At 45.4% G+C, this 20,008-nt stretch overlaps 1 protein-coding gene across 1 annotated transcript in view; it reads right to left on the bottom strand.

Moving 5' to 3' along the window:
• The window catches only part of LOC144681151 (dynein axonemal heavy chain 8-like), a 1,659,468-nt gene that overhangs the window by 681,219 nt on the left and 958,241 nt on the right, over positions 1 to 20,008 (bottom strand). Inside the window, exon 33 of the mRNA XM_078542878.1 lies at positions 18,993 to 19,130. Coding sequence (XP_078399004.1) covers positions 18,993 to 19,130 — 138 coding nt within the window. The remainder of the gene's footprint in view (positions 1 to 18,992; positions 19,131 to 20,008) is intronic.

Below are 20,008 nucleotides of genomic sequence, written 5' to 3' on the forward strand. Positions count from 1 at the left end.
ATTCGCTGCTCCCAATGTGGTTTCCTTTACATCGGAGAGACCAAACGCAGACTGGGTGACCGCTTTGTGGAACACCTTCGGTCTGTCCGCAAGCATGACCCAGACCTCCCTGTCGCTTCCCATTTCAACACACCACCCTGCTCTCATGCACACATGTCTGTCCTTGGCCTGCTGCAATGTTCCAGTGAAGCTCAACACAAACTGGAGGAACAGCACCTCATCTTCCGACTAGGTACTTTACGGCCTTCCGGACTGAATATTGAGTTCAACAACTTTAGATCATGAACTCTCTCCTCCTTCCCCACCCACTTTCTGATCCCCCTTTTTCCAATAATTTATTTATATTTTTCTTTTCCCACCTATTTCCATTATTTTTGAATGTATTTCCATCCATTGTTTTACCTCTACCTTTTAGCCTATTTCGATTCCCCCCCACCCCACCCCCACTAGGGCTATCTGTCCCTTGCTCGTCCTGCCTTCCACCCTTAATGTCCCCATTAGTTTATTCCTTAGCTAATATCACCACCGTCAACACCTCTTTCTCCTTTTGTCTATGACATCTTTTGGTAATTTACACCTATCACTGACCCTCTATCCAGTTCTATCTGTCCCACTCTCCCTTAAACCAGCTTATATTTCACCTCTTTTCTATTTTTCCTTAGTTCTGATGAAGAGTCATTCGGACTCGAAACGTTAACTGTATTCCTCTCCGCAGATGCTGTCACACATATTTTGCTTCTGTGTTCACTACAGCAGATACAAAAACCTTCCAGTAATAGCTGCAAATCAGGAGGTGAATGGGAGAAAGGAACCTGGTGAAATTGAAATCACTAGGGAAATGGTACTGAGCAAATTGATGGAGCTGCAGGCTGGCAAGTCTCCGGGTCCTGATGGACTACATCCTAGGGTCTTAAAAGAGGTGGCTTATGAGGTAGTAAATGTGTTGGTGTTAATTTTCCAAAATTCCCTAGATTCTGGAAAGGTTCCATCAGGTTGGAAAGTAGCAAATGTAACCCCTCTATTCAAAAAGGAGGCAGCCAGAAAACAGGAAACTATAGATTATTTAGCTTGACGCCTGTCATGGGGAGGTTATTAGAATCGATCATTAAGGGGTTTATACCTGGGCACTTTGAAGAGCTCAAGGCAATCAGGAAGAGTCAGCATGGTTTTGTGAAAGGAAAATCATGTCTAACCAATTTATTGGAGTTTTTTGATGGAGTAACATGTGCAGTGGGTTAAGGGGAGCTTGTAGATGTACTGTGCTTGAATTTCCAGAAGGCATTTGTAAGTTGCCATATCAAAGATTATTAAGGAAAATAAAAGTGCATGGTGTAGGGGGTAACATATTAGAATGGATAGAAGATTGGCTGGCTGGCAGAAAGCAGGGAGTATGCATAAATGGATCAGTCTCGGTTAGCAGGGATCTCCAGGATTTTGACACAGCAAAGGAATGGTGATATATTTCCAAATCAGGATGGTAAGTGACTTGGAGGGGAACTTCCAGGTGGTGGTGTTCCCATCTATTTGCAGCCCTTGTCCTTCTAGGTGGTAGTGGTCATGAGTTTGGAAGGTGCTTTCTAAGGATCCTTGGTTAATTCCTGTAGTGCATCTTGTAGATGTTACTACTGCTGCTGTGCATCGCTGGTGGAGGGAGTGAATGTTTGTGGATGTGGGGCCAATCAAGCGGACTGCTTTGTCCTGGACGGTGTCCAGCTTCTTCAGCATTGTAGGAGCTACACTCATTCAGGCTAGTGTTGAGTATTCCATCACACTCCTGACTTGTGCCTTGTAGATGGTGGACAGGCTTGGAGAGTCAGGAGGTGCATTACTCGTCGCAGGATTCCTAGCCTCTGACCTTCTCTTGTAGCCACAGTATTTATATGGCTAGTCCAGTTCAGTTTCTGGTCAATGGCAACCCCCAGAATGTTGATAGTGGGGGATTCAGTGATGGTAATGCCATTGAACATCAAGGGACGATGGTCGGATTCTCTCTTGTTAGAGATGGCCATTGCCTGGCACTTGTGTGGTGTGAATGTTACTTGCGACTTGTCAGCCCAAGCCTGGATATAGTCCAGGTCTTGCTGCATTTGGACATGGACTTCTTCAGTACCTGGGAAGTCGCAAATGATGCTGAACATTGTGTAATCATCAGTGAACTTCCCCACTTCTGACCTTATGGTCAGGAAGGAAGGAAGGTCACTGATGAAGCAGCTGAAAATGGTTGGGCCTAGGACACTACCCTGAGGAAATCCTCCAGTGATGTCCTGGAGCTGAGATGACTGACCTCCAACAACCACAACCATCTTCCTTTGTGCTAGGTATGACTCCAACCAGAGGAGAGTTTTCCTCCTGATTCCCATTGACTCCAGTTTTGCATGGGCTCCTTGATGCCCGCTCGGTCAAATGCTGCCTTGGTGTCAAGAGCAGTCACTCTCACCTCACCTCGGGAGTTCAGCCCTTTTGTCCATGTTTGAACCAAGGCTGTAATGAGGTCCGGAGCTGACTGGCCCTGGCGGAACCCAAACTGGGCATCAGTGAGCAGATTATTGCTAAGCCGCTTGATAGCACTGTTGATAACCCCTTCCATTACTTTACTGATGATGGAGAGTCAGCTGATGGGGTGGTAATTGGTTGGGTTGGATTGTCCTGCTTTTTGTGCACAGGACTTAACTGGGCAATTTTCCACATAGCTGGGTAGATGCTAGTGTTGTAGCTGTACTGGAACAGCTTGGCTACAGGCACGGCACGTTCTGCAGCACAAGTCTTCAGAACTCTTGTCAAAACATGGTCAGGGCTCATAGCCTTTGCAGTTTCCAAGGCCTTCAGCCGTTTCTTGATATCACGTGGAGTGAATCGAATTAGCGGAAGACGAGCTTCTGTGATGCTGGGGTCCTCCAGAGGAGGCCAAGATGGATAATCCACTTGGCACTTCTGGTTGAAGATTGTTGTGAATGCTTCAGCCTTATCTTTTGCACTGCTGTGCTGCACTCCTCCATCATTGAGGATGGGGATATTTGTCGAGCCTCCTCCTCCAGTGAGTTGTTTAATTGCTTGCCACCATTCATGACTGGATGTGGCAGGAATGCAGAGCTTAGATCTGATCCATTGGTTGTGGAATTGCTTAGACCTGTCTATCAGTTGCTGCTTATGCTGTTTGGCATGCAAGTAGTCCCATGTTAATGCTTCGCCAGGTTGACAGCTCATTTTTAGGTGTGCCTGGTGCTCCTCCTGGCATGCCCTCCTGCCCTCTTCATTGATCCCCTGGCTTGATGGTAGTGGTAGAGTGGGGGGATATGGCAGGCCATGAGGTTACAGATTGTGTTTGAGTACAATTCTGCTGCTGCTGATATCCCAGTGCGCCTCATGGATGCCCAATTTTGAGTTGCTAGATTTGTTCGAAATCTATCCCATTTATCACAGTGGTACTGCCACACAACAGGATGGAGGGTATCCTCAATGTGAAGGCAGGACTTCGTCTCGACAACGACTGTGCGGTGGTCACCCCTGCCAATGCTGTCATGGTCAGATGCGTCTGCGCAGGCAAACTGGTGAGGATGAGGTCAAGTATGTTTTTCCCTCTTGTTGGTTCCCTCACCACCTGTCGCAGACCCAGTCTAGTAGCTATGACCTTTAGGACTCGGCCAGCTCAGTCTGCAGTGGTGCTACCAAGCCACTCTTGGTGATGGATATTCTGCGCCCTTGCCACCCTCAGTGCTTCCTCCAAGTGATGTTCAACATGGAGGAGAACTGATTCATCAGCTGAGGGAGGACGGTACATGGTAATCAACAGGAGGTTTCCTTGCCCATGCCATGCCATGAGACTTCATGGGGCCTGGAGTCAATGTTGAAGACCCCCAGGGCAACTCCCTCCTGATTGTATACCACTGTGCCACCACCTCTGCTGGGCCTGTCCTGTCGGTGGGAAAGGACATACCCAGGGATGGTGATAGTGAAGTCGGGGACATTATCTGTAAGGTATGATTCTGTGAGGATGACTATGACAGGCTGTTGCTTGACTCGTCTGTGAGACAGCTCTCCCAATTTTGGCACTAGCTCCCCCCTCCTCCACACGTTACAAGGAGGACATTGTAGGGTCGACAGGGTTGCGATTGTCGTTGTCGTTTCCGGTGCCTAGGTCAATGCCGGGTGGTCCGACGGGTTTCATTCCTTTCTTTGACTTTGTAGCAGTTTGTTACAACTGAGTGGCTTGCTAGGCCCTTTCAGAGGGCATTTAAGAGTCAACAGATCTGGAGTCACATGTCGGTCAGACCAGGTAAGGACAGCAGATTACCTTCCCTAAAGAGACATTAGTGAACTAGGTGGGTTTTTACAACACTCAACAATGGTTTCATGGTCATCATTAGACTTTTAATTCCAGATTTTTATTAAATTCAAATTCCACCATTTGCTGTGGCGGGATTCAAACCCAGGTCCCCAGAGCATTACCCTGGGTCTCTGGATTACTGGCCAAGCGACAACACCACTACGATATCATCTCCTGTGGGAAAATGTGAAATTGTTCACTTTGGCAGGAAGAACAAAAAAGCAGAATATTACTTAAATGGGGAGTGACTGCATAATTCTGAGGTGCAGAGGGATCTAGGTATTCTAGTACATGAATCACAAAAAGTTAGTATGCAGGTACAGCAAGTAATTAAGAAGGCTAATGGAATGCAATCTGTTATTACAAGAGGGATTGCACATAAAAGTGAGGATGTTATGCTTCAGTTATACAGGGCATGGGCGAGACCGTACCTCGAATACTGTGTGCAGTTTTGGTCTCCTTATTTAAGGAAGGATGTAAATGTATTGGAGGCAGTTCAAAGGAGGTTTACCACATTGATACCTGGAATGAGTGGGCTGTTTTATGAGGAAAGGTTGGGCATTCTGGGCCTGTTTCCACTGGAGTTTAGAAGAGTGAGGGGTGATTTGATTGAAATATACTAGATCCTGAATGGCCTTGACAAGGTGGACTTCGAAAGAATGTTTCCTCTTGTGGGTGAGTCCAGGGCTAGGAGGCGCAGTTTTAAGATTAGGGATTGCCCTTTTAGGACAGGGATGAGGAGAATTTTTTTCTCTCAGAAGGTTGTGTGACTTTAGAATTCTCTGCCTCAGAAGGTGGAGGAGGCGGGGTCATTGAATATTTTTAACACAGAGGTAGATAGATTCTTGTTAGACAAGGGAATCTAAGGTTACTGTGGTTAGGTGGGAATGTGGAAATCGAAACACAAGATAATCAGCTTTGGTCTTATTAAATGGCGGAGCAGGCTAGAGAGGCCGAATAGTCTACCCCTGTTCCTATTTCTTATGTTCTTATGTTCATTGTGAGATGACTTGAGTACAGGAGCAAGGATGTCTTACTGCAGCTGTTCCAGAGCCTTGGTGAGACCACGCCTGGAGTATTGTGTGCAGTTTTTGTCTCCTTACCTAAGAAAGGATATACTTGCCATAGAGGGTGGGCAGCGAAGGTTCACCAGGCTGATTCCTGAAATGGCAGGATTGTCGTATGAGGAGAGATTGGCCAAGAAGGCCTGCGTTCATTGGGGTTTAGAAGAATGAGAGAAGACCTCATTGAAATGTATAAAATTCTGACAGGGCTGGACAGACTGTTTGCAGGAATGACCTTTTCTCTGGCTGGGGGGTCTAGAACAAGGGGTCACAGCCCTTTATCAGCTGGTCTCTATCAGCTGGTTCATGACAATGGAAGAGGGGTGAAGCAACTTATCCTTCCCGGAAGTCTCAAGAATCAAGTATTGACAGCAATCCATAATCGGGCAGGATACCAAGCATCAGAAAAGGCAACTGCACTTAGAAGGGAGCGGTGTTACTGCCCCAGGAATGACTGCCGACATTGAAGACTACTGTCAGAACTGTGAGAGATGTATTTTGGCCAAAGCAGAGAAGCAGCTTCATCCCAGCATGGGATCCCTGGTTGCCAATAGGCCTCTGAAGGTCCTTGCTATGATTTTACAATATTCGACCCCAGTAGCAACAGGAATGAGCACATTCTCATACTTACAGGTGTCTTCACCAAGTTTACACAGGTCATTTTCACCCATGACCAAAAGGCTGCAACAATAGCCAGGGTATTAGTGCACGATTGCTTCATTTGTTTTGGTGTCCTCTACAAATTACAAACATTTGAGCTAAGAGCTGGTGTAGGCCTCCAGCCTTTCCCATGTTGGATCCACAGTGACCAAGCATGCAACTTCAAGAGTGTCAAGAAGATATAATAATTCTCATAATGTTATTGGAATTTATTGTAAAATAGAGTAATAGTGGGATGTGCCTATGTTTCTGTATGAGCCTGTGTGTGTGTGTGTGAGGTTTAATTGAATTAGAGGCAGCTAGTCTGGGTGCTTTAATCTAAGAAGAGAGGTTAGGTTTGAAATGTTAATTAGATAAACATGGGGAAGTTTAGAAACATAGGTGTCAAGGGAACATTTGCATTTTGAAATAAACCAGACTAGATTGTTTTCAAAGGAGAGGTGAAATGTGTCACCTAGACAGGTGAAGTTTGAGCAACGATGTGGTTATTTTTCCCAAAGATTACTGGTAAAACTTAGTGCTATTAGAGGGTTTTATTATCAGGGAGATAAGTCCAAAGGCATAGTGAAACAATGAGCATTTGCATTCAAAGAGAAAGATATATATAAAGAAGAAGCAAGGGCTGTGGGTAAGGGAAGGCATTTTTAAGATCTTACAAATGTGAAAAAGCCTTCAGCGCCTATGCCTCAAACTGCTGTCTTCAAAGGACTGAAGTTAAGAAAACTCACTTGGAAGTCGACTTGTTCAGGGTATCATACTTCTTTGCCTGGGTCTTTTAAAATGTATGTGTCTAACTGTCGCCTTAGTGTAACTGGAAGTTAGATCGATTGGGGGATTTAAAAATTATCAGAGTAGTAATTTATAGATCAATGTATGTATTTTAAAGTCATTTCTTCTATTAATAAATGTTTAATCTATTTTTATAAAAACTGAGAAGACTTGGTGGTCTTATTACTACTGAATTCAGGGCACACATCTCAAAATTTATACAAGTTGTAAGACAAGTTGTGGCAGTTGTTTAATGCTTCCCTTTGGGATTTGAAAAACTCAGCATTTACCATCGGCTGTGCCATAACAAAGCGTAGCATCCCAAAGAAACTTTGCAAGGTTGTCATTGACATTGTCAAGAGGCGGATTACCCCCTACCATCCAGAGGGTAATGAACGGTGCCAAAAGTTCAACCACGCTCTACATAACTGATTGTGCACCTTCTGTACTTTCTGAAATTGGCATATTAGTACCGCACATTCCGTCATGGGTTATTCTCCACACTATCTCTTCTTTGGGAGAGACCCAATTCTTATGGAGATGGTCAAGTTGACGAGTGGACATCTGAGCATCATGCGAGGCTGAACCAAGCATTCAAGATGGCATCGAAGAGGACAGAGAAAGAAGTACTACGAAGAAAAATGCTACACAACCACAAGGCTGACAAGGTGGGCCTTCCGATCAGTGCAAGAGTATTCCTCCGTAACAGGACTATCAGGGATCAGAATAAGATGCAGGATGGCTGGGATCCCGACCCTATGAAGTCATCAAACAGCTTGACACTACTGGCCACACCTATATTGTTGAACTGGCAGCTGGAGGACAACCTCAGAAAGGGTTCACAGAGGGCAGTTGCTTAAGGCCAATCTCTGCTGGATGATGTGGAGGCAAGCAGCTTACTCAGTGGCATCACTGAACCTGAAGTGTCAGTAGTTCAAGTAGAGGAGTAGGATAGCGATGAGGAGTCCTGGAATGTGCATTTCATGGATTCAAGAGGTACATCTGGTGTGAGGGGCCCGACTCCAGTGCTGATAGGCGATGCAGGGAGGTCCTGCAGGGAGATTTCAACAGGAGCAACCAGTGCTGCTGATCATGCGATGCCTAATCTAGACTTGCACATGGCTGACCCATCATAAAGCCTTCATCCTGTTAAGAGTACCAATTTGGAGGAGGGACTTAGGTCATCTTCAGAAAATACTGGATATCATCCCAACCCTTTGGGTGTCTTCAAATGCTCCCCACCTCTCTGTCTGTCTCTCTCTCTATCACACATACTAGCGTGCTCCCTCTCTTTTGCTTTCCTCAGCTCATTCCTTGCAGCCTGTTTTCCTACTGGGCCAGCTGCTACTCATGTCGGGACCACTAGCTGCTTTTCTCTGGACATGGAAAGACTCTGTACATCATCTTCTGCACTGGTGGGAGACAGCCAAAGGCTGGTGACCCCTTTCCATGGACCTGTGAAGCAGTGATCTTCAGTTGGCACGGCTGAGTCTCTGAGAGAGTGCATAGAAGGTGAGACTTGCATGCATGTGGCAATCCAGGGGAGAGGAACACCAGAAGGAGAGATCAAAACCCTGAAGGTGGATCCTTGTTGAAGATGGCTGAGAGAAAGCATCATTTGGGAGAAGATTTCAAGGCAAGCTCTTCGAGCTTGGAGATTGGAAACCCTTGTGTGGCGATTGCCTAGGAGTTGATGAGAGATCCATAGAAGTTGCTTTGGTGGCACCTGTCATTTGGTTTTGGAGCGTGATGTGTCCGACCACATTCGCCTATTTGTAGGTGGACTGTATACTTACTGTGAACATTAGAGTTTAATATAGATTTTTTAACTTGTCTTATCCTTACAAATCTGTATATACCCTGTAAATATATAGTTGTGGGTGAAGGAGTGGTGTAATATCATTCTTTTTCCTTGTTTCATAAGTGTTTATTCTTTCATTAAAACTTCACCAGCAGACTCCTGTGAATGTGTTCAGTAACCACTCCCCATGTTTCTAAACAAAAAATAAAAGTTAGGTTCTATCAAGCCAGGTTCCACCCTGGGATCTGCCTTGCCCAGAAGTAACATCAGCTGGAATCATAACAGCATTAATGCTGGCCTAGCCAGTGATGCCCACATCCCATAAATGAGTAAACAAAAACTTTAGCCAACTCTGTCTTCATACTCTTGTAATTGACATTATTTAAGTTTAAGACACTAGTTTCAGACCCAAGTTTTTTACTCTCAAACTGAAAGTGAAAGAAAGTAGGAGAGGATCTCCAGGCTCAGTTTTATTTATTTTTTGTACAGCAGGAGGCTTTTTCAATCTCCACAAATAAAGTCTACGCTCCCCAAATCCCCTGATTTTCCACCTCCTAAACTCCCCAGACCTCCCTTCCCACATTTAGCTGAGTTTGGTGGTTAAACCTATCATTGTCCTCATACTACCGCATCTTTCCTGCTGGAAATGTGCTTAAACTCATAATCCGCACCCCAGAAGTAGTGAGGTATCTGTTGTTCAATTATTTTACCAAAACCAACCTCAAACTGATGTTGATTGCTTCAACTGTAATTTATAACTTTGATCCTAATTCTACTCTAACAAGTAGACTACTTAAATAAAATACGCTAGCTAGATTTTCTACTTAGCTAGGATATATGTGCATCTACTGTGGGATGAGTATATTACTGGCCATTCAAGTGAACTTGGCTAATTTTAGGGGAGAGAGTAGGGATTAAGAGTCAGTATCATAAATTAGATGGACCCTGGTGGATTTCTGTTAAGTGAATGCATTGGATAACACAATCTAGTTACTAGCATATTCTCTGTATGCACCTGCCTGGATTTGTTTAGGGTGTACTTTACATATCTGTTATTTCTGTCAAAGAACTGAGATGAATCAGAAGACAATAGAACACTAGTATCTGAGGAGTTGGGATTGGTGCTGAACACTAAGGGTGGAATTTTCCCAAATTTGCACTAAGTGTGGTAGTGGGTGGATAAAACGGTGTTTTACCTGCCGGCTGCGATGGTGGGTTTTCATGCGTATCCTCCCAAACCTGCCTCATTATTTATGCACTCCCAGGAAACATGCTGGTTCCATGGCGGGTGGGATCTCATTTGCCCACCCGCCATCATCCCGCCACTGCATCATGCCGGACGCCATATTTAAAGACCAGCCGCAAGCACACATCTCAGTGCTTCCAGACCACCAATGCTGCACAGAAGACATGGCCCTGAAATGGAGGATAGCTGCAGCTTCCCGGTTTAATGAAGGGTTGCTCGAGTGACTTTTGGATGCCGTGGAGGCCCTCTGGGATGTCCTATGCCCCTGCTCTGGATGCAGGATGAGCAGCAGCATGACCGATCCAGCTTGGGAGGTGGTGGCAGCAGTGGTCAGTGCCAACGCCCTTCACAACAGGACAGCCACCCAGTGCCACAAGAAGATGAATGATCTCCTCCATTCTGCTATGGTAAGTCACTCTTTTCATCACTCTCAACACACACACTCACAAATCCATCACATATCCACGTGGCCCTCACACACTGCCAGTTCAAGGGACATCACCATTCACTCTTTCACACTCACCATCATTGTCCTCATTCCGTCCGTGAAACCACTCAACACCCACAAATGCCAGGCCTCCTTGTCATCTGGCCTAGCAGGTGTCCTGCTTACACTTTCTCCATCTCTATCCATGCAGGACAAGCTGGCATACAACAAGAGATGAGGTCGCAGACTGGTGGCGGAATGCCCAAAATCAAGGCCCTCACAAACTTTGAAGACAGAACAATCTAGCTGGCCGGCAAGGATCTGGACCGGTCCTGTGCTGACGGTGATGTCGGCGCTGCTCTACCAAATGAGGATCCAGCAGTGCAACATCCATCAGACGACCATGCCATGAGTCCTCTTTCACAGGCCACTGCAATGCACTAATTATCTCTACTTGCTTTCGCAGGCACATCTGCCAAACAGCCAACAGAGTCCATGACCCAGGACCTCCAATCAAGCCCCAAAGAAACCCCTGAAGAGTAATATGGAGGCACTCTCCCTGAAGCCCTGTCACAGCGCTTGCCCACACCCTTCACCAGCGCAGAGACACACACCTCAGTGGGACCTAGCTTTAGAATAGCCTCGGGATCAGAATATGGTGAGCACACCACACTGTCTGATCCACTGCAGGCGGTGGCAGGGACTTCCCAGGTGTCCGGCACTCAGAAGACTGCTGGAAGCCAGAACGTTGCTGAGTCCGAGTCAGATGACAAGCCTCTGGACTCGGTCATGTCACAGTTGCTGGAGCTGCAAAGGCAAGCTCAGGAACATCAGGAAGGTATGTCCACTGCATTCTCAGATTGCAAGGCACATTGGAGGAGTCCGTCCGCCTTCAGTCTGAGGTGATAGCACTGGCATGCTAATGCATCGAGGTCAACACTGGTAGGATGGCGGAGGCCTTGGAGACCTTGGTCCAGGACTTCGCTCCTGCCCTGCCGCACGGCCTCATCTCCATCGTTGATGCCATAGTTGGCCTCCAACAGTGTGTATGTGAGAGGGGTGCTGGGCAACTCGATTTCACTCCAGCTACCCCTGCTCCTCAAGGTGTCAGCCTGGGACTCCTGGGTACCCATAGGGTGGAGGATCCACAGATGCACACTTTGAGCCCATCCATCTAGGTGACTCCGAGAGTGTCCGGTCCATCCGACTCCCCTCTTCCTGCGACCTGAGCAGCTCTAGCTCCATTGCAACACAGCAGGACCCTGAAAGCAGGCCAGGGGCCTCCAAGTCTCGGCCCTCCAGAGGATGCCCGTCAAAGTCATCACAGACAGGGCATCACAATCAGCAGGCTGCCTCCACCTTCACTGTGAATGTCCAGGGAGCGCGAAGATGTAGTGGCAGGGTTCGGACAGTAAAGGAGAATTAGTTGCACAGCCTGGGAACAGATGTTAATAACTTGTACATACTGTTCATTATTGTCAATAAACTCCCAAGAATGTTTCCCTGGCTATGGCTCCTTGTTCTGATGAGCATTGTTCTTGTCACTCAGATATGAAACCTTTCTGCACAAGATAAAGGCAGGTGTCTCAGTTCAGGGCCTCTTCCCTGTGCTCAGTCAGCCTTCAGACCACAGTGATAGTCCAGCCTCACACTCCTTGGAGACATTACTGATGTCTGCACCTTGGCAGTGCTTGTCATTGATGCCAGAATGTAGTGGGCAGGCGCCACAGAGTTCTCTCATTCTCTTGGTGTGCTCTCAGCACCTTTAAGGAGGGGCTGGCCCCATCACACCAGCATCTGTGACCAGTGATACTGTACTCCAGCTCCTTAAGGGCCCAGGTGCTGAAGACGGACAAAGCATCAGATACTTCTAAAGCTTCATGGCTGCGTCTCTATGATATGACCCTGATCACGGAGTGCAAGCGAGTTGCCCTCGGCAAAACAGGAGTCAGACATTCTCAGAGGCTATGTGAAGATTTATGGAGTGTCCTCACTGAATGTCATCATCATCCTCCTGCAATCGAGCAACTATTAGAGCCTCCACTGCATCTCCAGGACAGGAGCATTCTCACAGGGGGTATTCGCGCTGCCATAAGCCAGGCTGGAGTCAAATGTTCACAAATGCAATGTGAAGAGCTATGGTGTCACCTCACTACATGGCATCTTCATCCCCCACAAATCTAGCAGCTATGAGGGACTCCCGAACATGCCTGTCTTGTCTAGCCAGTGTGAGAGTCTCATCACTGTCATCGTCGCCTCCAAGGACCTCTTCAGTCTCATCGCTGTTGGCATTCTCATCGGTGGAGACGTGCAGCTCCCCATCTCCTCCTTAGTTAGCTCAGCTCCCTGTTGGAGCGCCAGGCTGTAAAGGGCGCAGCAGATGATGATGATCCGTGACACCCTCTGCGGACTGTATTGCAGGGCTTCACTAGACTGGTCCAGCTACCAGAACCTCAACTTCAGCAGCCCATTGTTCTGCTCCATCAAGGTGCAAGATGCAGCTTGAGCCTCATTATCCCGTCGCTTTGCTGCAGTCTGAGGCCGCCGCATGGGTGTCATCAGCCATGGCTTCTGCAGGTAGCCCTTGACCCTGAAGAGCCATCCCTGTAGCTTCTGTGGAATACTCCAGGGATCTGTGACCCACTGAGGATGTAGGCGTCGTGCACACTCCCTGGAAACCGTGCGCACACCTGCAGGATGCGTTTCTGGTGGTCGCACACCAGCTGTACATGCAGCCAATGGAACCGCTTGGAGTTAATGTGGTTCACCATGTGTTGCAATGAAGATCTGAGTGCCACATGAGTGCAGTCAATTGCACCCTGAACCTATGGGAAACCCAAGATTTAGGTGAATCCAATCACTCTTGCATCCTGGCTGTCCTGGTCCCGGGCAAAATGCACAAAGTTGTGTGCCCTCGCAAAGATGGCATCCATGACCTCATGGGTGCATTGTGGGTGGAGGCTTGAGAGTTCCCACAGAGGTCACCTGTGGATCCCTGAAAGAAGACACTGGCATAAAAATTGAGCGCCACGGTCACTTTCGCAGCCTCTGGCAGTGGATGCCCTCCATATCCCCTTGGCACCAAATCATGCAGTTAATGGCAGTTGTGTGCAACCAGTACCCTAGACATTTGCAGTCTTTGGCGATGTTGCTTCTCAGTCATCTGCAGGAATGAAAGGTGGCATCCATAGACCTTGGGTGTCGCTAGGCGCTGGCTTGCGATGGCTTGCTGTGGCTCTTGGGCAGCAGGTGTGGGAGCCACAGCTGCCCCTTCTTCCTGAGGTTGCTGGTCCTCACTGCGCAGCCAGGAGCCTCAGGCATTCTCTCCTCCGTCTTCTTCGTTCTCTGTAGTCCATCAGGCATACAGTTAGCTCACCACGCTCCTGCAGGATGAAAGATAGAGACATGTGGTTAGCATGGGTGTACTAAGAACCTGTCCTGGTTAAATCTGACAGCCCCTTAACACTTCCCAGAGAGTGCTGGCCACTACTTGGATGGCCAGAGATTACAGAGATTAGTGCGCTGCATGGCTGCCCTGTTAGCTTGAACCATGGAACCAAGTCTGTTAAGTAATCCACCACATGAGTGCAGCATACACATAAAAGGCAAATTGAAGTTCGAACTAAACAAAATGGACGAAGACGGAATCATTAGAAGAGCACACAAGCACACAGGTTGGTGCATCTCAGTCACATGTGTTCTAAAGAAGGACGGAGCATTGAGAGTATGCCTCGGTCCATGACATTTAAACACAGCTTTAATATGTTTTCCTTACAAAACACCCACACTAGAAGAGTTAAATCTGAGATTTGCAGGTGCAAAATTCTTCTTGAAGCCTGATGCCAAGAATGGTTCCTGGTCAGTATATATCATGGAGAAGGCTCAAGAGCTCACTGCATTTCATGTCTTATTCGGATGGTACTGTTCTGAATGGCTGCCTTAAGAGTTCTGTGTGAGCCAGGATCTCTTTCAGATTCACATGGACCACATTACATGCACTGTATCAGGATGCATCTCTATCATAGATGACATTGCTGTTGTTGGAAGAGCACAACAAGAACGTGGCCACAATCTGCATTATTGATGCAAATGGCCCATAATGAAGGATAGTCTGAAATGTGACATCAACATGCAGCAGATAAATTTCTTCAGTTCTATTTATTCCAGTGCTGGCATATGTCCCAATCCAAGTGAAATAGAGGATATTAAAGCAATTCTAACTCCTCAAGATAAAGATGATCTTTGAAGATATCTTGGTCACTTTAATTTCTTGACTCCATACACTCCCAATTTCTCTCTCCTTGTTGCTAAGTGAATTGTTGAGAAACAGTGTGGCATGAAGGCCATCTGTACCTCTTCAAAGCACTGAAACAGTCATTATAGAAGCATTGACCTTGCAATCCTTGTTTTAATCCTTTCATGGAATGTGAGTGTCACTAACAAGGTCAACATTTGTTGCCCAGCCCTAATTGCCCTTGAACTAAGTGGCATGCTAGGCCATTTCAGAGGGCAGTTAAGAGTCAACCACATTGCTGTGGTCTGGAGTCACATGTAGGCCCGACCAGCTAAGGATGGCAGTTGTCCTTCCCTAGCGAACATTAGTGAACCAGATGGGTTTTTACGACAATCAACAATGGTTTCATAGTCACCATTACTGAGGCTAGCTTTTCAATTACAGATTTTTTAATTAATTGAATTCAAATTCCACTAGCTGCCATGATGGGATTTGAACTCTAGTCCTCAGAACTTTATCCTGGGCCTCTGGATCATTAGTCCACTGACATGATCCTATGGAGACAGCTACCCTAGAGATAGATGGTTCAGGAAAGAACTGGTGTTATGGCACAACAGATGGTAAATGCCGAGCTGCTCAAATCCCAGAGGGAAACTTGAAACAGCTGCCACAACTGTTTTGCAATTTGTATTTTACTTTGAGATGTATGCCTTGAATTTAGTAGCGATAAGTTTATTGAGGCTTAGAGGTTTTTTCACAAAACTAAATTAAGCATTTATTAATTGAAGAAAAGATTTTAAGCACATACATAGGTCTACAAGTTACTACTATAATAACTCCTAACTCCTCTAATTAATCTAACTTCCCAGTTATACCTCCATTAAGGCAACAGTAAAACAACATAGATTTCAACAGACCCAGGCAAAGCACACAATACCTTAGACAGTGATATCCACAGTGAGTTTTCTTAGTTTCGGTTCCTGTAGACAGTAACTTGATGCATAGAGGCTGGAAGCTTTTCATACTTGTGTTAGATCTTAGAATGCCTTCCCTTTACACATAAACTCATTTCCTTTATACATGTTTCTCCCTTTTTAATGTAAATTCCATTGTTCCAATATGTCTTTGCAACTTTACTTTTCCCATAATATAAATCTTCCATAGTTCTCATATTATCAGTAACCTTTGGGAAAAATAAACACACTGTTTGACCTAGCTTTATATGGCTAGGTGTAACGTATCATCATGTCTTTGAAATTCAAACTACTCTGGATTATCTAAAAATGCAAATGATCCTCACACCTCACATTCTAAAACTTCAGTCATGTTTACGTATTTAGCATTTCAAACTTAGCTTCCCTTTTGATCACTCAAAACTCCAGACTAGCTGTCTCTAATCCAATTAAATACACCCCCCCACCGACACACACACACACATCCACAAAGAGAACGATTAACCTACCTTTACAATAAATCACAATAATATTATGAAAATTATAATATTTTAATGACACTGGGAACATGCATACAACAAAAAGGCAAACTTATTGCAATTGTTTCAAAATTTATGTCCGTAACACAACCTGACTATTCCAACATTGAATGGGAAACATTAGTTTTAGTGTTTGGGATCGTGCGTTTCATACCTATCTAGTTAGCAAAAGATTTGTGGCAAAGACCAATCACAAGCCACTGGAGATGATTTAGCAAAAAACATTGACCAGTGCACCGCCTAGATTGCAACATCTCTTGATAAAGATTCATGGTTACAACTGTGAGATTAGTAAAAGCCAGGTCACTTGATGGTCACATTGGATACACTTAGCAAATTGCCTAAAACAGCGACTACAGAAGATATATCCTTAGGTCTACAAGTTGACTTCATTGACATTGGACTTGAAGATGTTCTCCAAGTTGATCATTTTGTGCAAACTAAATGACAGCAGCTATATAAAATGGTGTAAATTTCTACACTACAGAAACTATGGCAAACCATTATTGAAGGATGGCCTGATTCAATTCAGCATTTCCTCGAACACATGAAACCATTTTGTGCTTAACGAAATGAGGTAGGCATCTCTCGAGGAGTCATTTTTAAAGACAGTCAGGCAGGTCATACTGGAACAAAAACAAAAATTGCTGGAAAAACTCAGCAGGTGATGAACTTCAGTTCTGATGAAGAGTCATACGGACTTGAAACTTTAACTCTGTCTTCCTCTCCACAGATGCTGTCAGACCTGCTGAGTTTTTCCAGCAATTTTTGTTTTTGTTTCAGATTTCCAGCATCTGCAGTATTTTGCTTTTATCTTAGGTCATACTGGAATTTTTGCAACCTGATAGTCTTCAACAAACTTATCACTCATGCATAGGCATAGATCGGATGAGAAGACTTACAAGAGAGACCATCTATTGGCCAGGTGTGAACAATGACATTGAAGGCATCATCAAGAAATGCAAGACATGTCAAGAGCATATGCCAAGTCAGCACAAAGCACCATTGATTCCACATGAAGTTCCTACCCATCTTTGGTCCAAAATCGCATGCGGCCCTTTCCATCTCCATGGCATTGTCATTGTTGACAAAGTGCCCCATTATTCAGCAATTGCACAATATATCTAGCACAATTGTAACACAACCTTTATGTGCTATTTTCAGTTTACCCGGTGTGCCTAGAGAGATCATTACGGATAACCGTCTGCAAATTATTGGTAAGCTATTTCAATATATGTGAGAAGTGGAATATCAATCACACTACTTGTCCTCCTCATAACCCTAGATCTAACGGCCCAGCTGAATGAATGCTTTGCAGGGTGAAATACCTAATTCTCAAATGTGGACAGGCCAAGCAAGATCCACACATTGCAATGTTACACTTGAGATCTACACTTTTAAGTACAACTATTCCATCACTGGCAGAGCTCATGTTTGGCGGACTTGTATGTACCAATTTACCCACTCTTACCCATTCTATTCTCTCAGAATCTGGAGAGTAACTTTTAAAACTACAGGAGGTGACCAAGGTGCACGATAAAAATGTAGTTGCAGAGCTGCCAAGATTACAGTTGAGTCACAGGTTTGCATCCAGGATCCCACAGAATGTATGTGGCAACCAGCCAAAGTGACAAGGATTTGTTCAGAACCAAAGTCCTATGAAGTCAGCACATACAAAGGCACAATGGTGAGTCATAACTGAGGACAAATCATATTCATTCTAGCTCCTCAACCACTGTACAGTCCTGTTGCATCTAGGACAAGATACCAAATGCAACCAGGAACAACATCCAAGAATGACAATCCTACAGATCACTATGAGCAGTTGAAGGAGTCTCCAGACTAGATTACCGTTACAAGGTCTGGGTGTACCAGCAGATTACCTCTAAGCTTTAGCGACTCATAGATTCATCTATGCACTTACGTAATAGTGGCTAAACATGAACATAAATTGTAAATATTTATACTTCTTTGGAAGGGGGAAAGGTATTTTTAAAAAGAAAGGGAGATGCTGTAATATGCCTTGAAGGGATATCAGCATGATATCACCAGAAGGGAAATGTGTCATGTGGTCCAGTCTTAGTTTCATTTTTAGCTTTGATCAGGGCGCACACACACACATCTCTGGTGTATTCAAACTTTATACCTATATATAACTATTCTCACTATGTATAGCTAGTTAAATGGCGTTGCTATGGAGAATGCACCACTGATGATGACTGAAAGTTAATTGCCGAACATTGTTTGAAATTTAAACCAGGCAACTTAACCCTGATTGGTTAAGGTATTGCGATGAGGAATGAGTCAGTGAATGCTTGTCACTTATTTTGTTTTGCTGAAACAAGCACAGTGTATGTACATGTTCTTTCTGTCTGCAAAGAACAGGGCCCTGTGTATTATCACAGAATCACAGTGCAGAAGAGGCCCTTCATCCCATCGATCCTGCACCGACATGTGAGAAACACCTGACCTACCTACCTAATCCCATTTACCAGCACTTGGCCCATAGCCTTGAATGTTATGACGTGCCAAGTGCTCATCCAGGTACTTTTTAAAGGATGTGAGGCAACCCGCCTCCACTACCCTCCCAGGCAGTGCATTCCAGACCGTTACCACCCTCTGGGTAAAAAAGATTTTCCTCACATTCTCCCTAAACCTCCTGCCCCTCACCTTGAACTTATGCCCCCTTGTGACTGACCCTTCAACTAAGGGGAACAGCTGCTCCCTATCCACCCTGTCCATGCCCCTCATTAATATATGTAGCATCCAGTACACAAAAATGTGCCACATTGCGAGCCTGACTGACAATCTTAAATTGGCTGTCAGCGTAATTCTTAGCACATTGAGGATTCTTTAGTATAAATTGTTGTTTTCCTCCTTATATTGGTATTCTTGCAAGTGTCATGATGAGTGCAAGATGAAAAGCTTTGACATGTCTATTTTTCAGAAATACAAAAATCAGTCGAGGTCAGTTACCTGTTTTGAAAGTCCAAGAGTTCAGCGTTAATCTTCTCAATGTCTAGCTCGGTCCACAGCACATCATAGTAACCATTAATATTATTCATCACTGCATCATACAAACTATACAATTTCTGCAGCAGTCCCAGCTCCTTCCTGGAGAAAAAAAAAAACAGCAACAGCATCAGCAATTAATAATAAAGCACAAAGTCAACATTCTATCTTTTCCTCAAGAGTTTACATCTATGAACAATTATATCACAGGCTGAATGGATGAATGGAGTGACCCCATTCCAAGGCTGAAAAGTTGGGGGCCAGCCTACCTCAGGATAGCCAAGAAGACCCGACCTATATTAATGTTAGCTAGATCAGGTTGAGAGATCCACCCCCTTCTGGAGGGAAGTCTCGCTTCTAAGGTCTGTTGGCCAATCCCAGTCAGTCCCAATCCTAAATTCCAGCAGCACCATCGGGAGCAGTGACTACTGTTGGGACTACAGCCAGTCTCCAACAAGGATCATTGCTGGAGGCAGACACTGACCTAAGTGTGAGAGTTTTTGCCAGGATCAGTCAGGCAGGTTCTGGAAAGAAGGTGCTGGCTGTGATCAGGAGAGCAGTGGTTGGGAACAAGCGGGTTGACAAGTACTGTGGTGGGTGGTGCTCTACTGGGTGCTAGGTGTCAGACAGGAAGGAGGCACACACCCCACAGCCAGGCCATCAATGTTCATCTGGCAGTCTCATCATGTGGCATGGCACCCACTACCTCTGGTAAAATAACAGCGGGTGTGGGAGGATGTCCTTAAATGGCCATTACTTAGCTACTTAAGGCCCTCAATTAGCTCAGGGCAAGCGGGCTGCCAAACCCCTCCTAAGCTTTTGGTAAGATTCCAAAGGTAGATTGGGGATTACACAGTGTCCCCTCTTTGCCACCTGATTTTAAGTCTCCTAGTGTGTTAACTCATTCCTGGGCAGCCATAAAATTCATTCCACGGAGTTCAGTTTAAAAGAATTTGTTTATAACTGGCACGCTGTCCATT

Source organism: Cetorhinus maximus, chromosome 5, assembly GCF_964194155.1.
Source record: "Cetorhinus maximus chromosome 5, sCetMax3.hap1.1, whole genome shotgun sequence".
Taxonomy (NCBI): domain Eukaryota; kingdom Metazoa; phylum Chordata; class Chondrichthyes; order Lamniformes; family Cetorhinidae; genus Cetorhinus; species Cetorhinus maximus.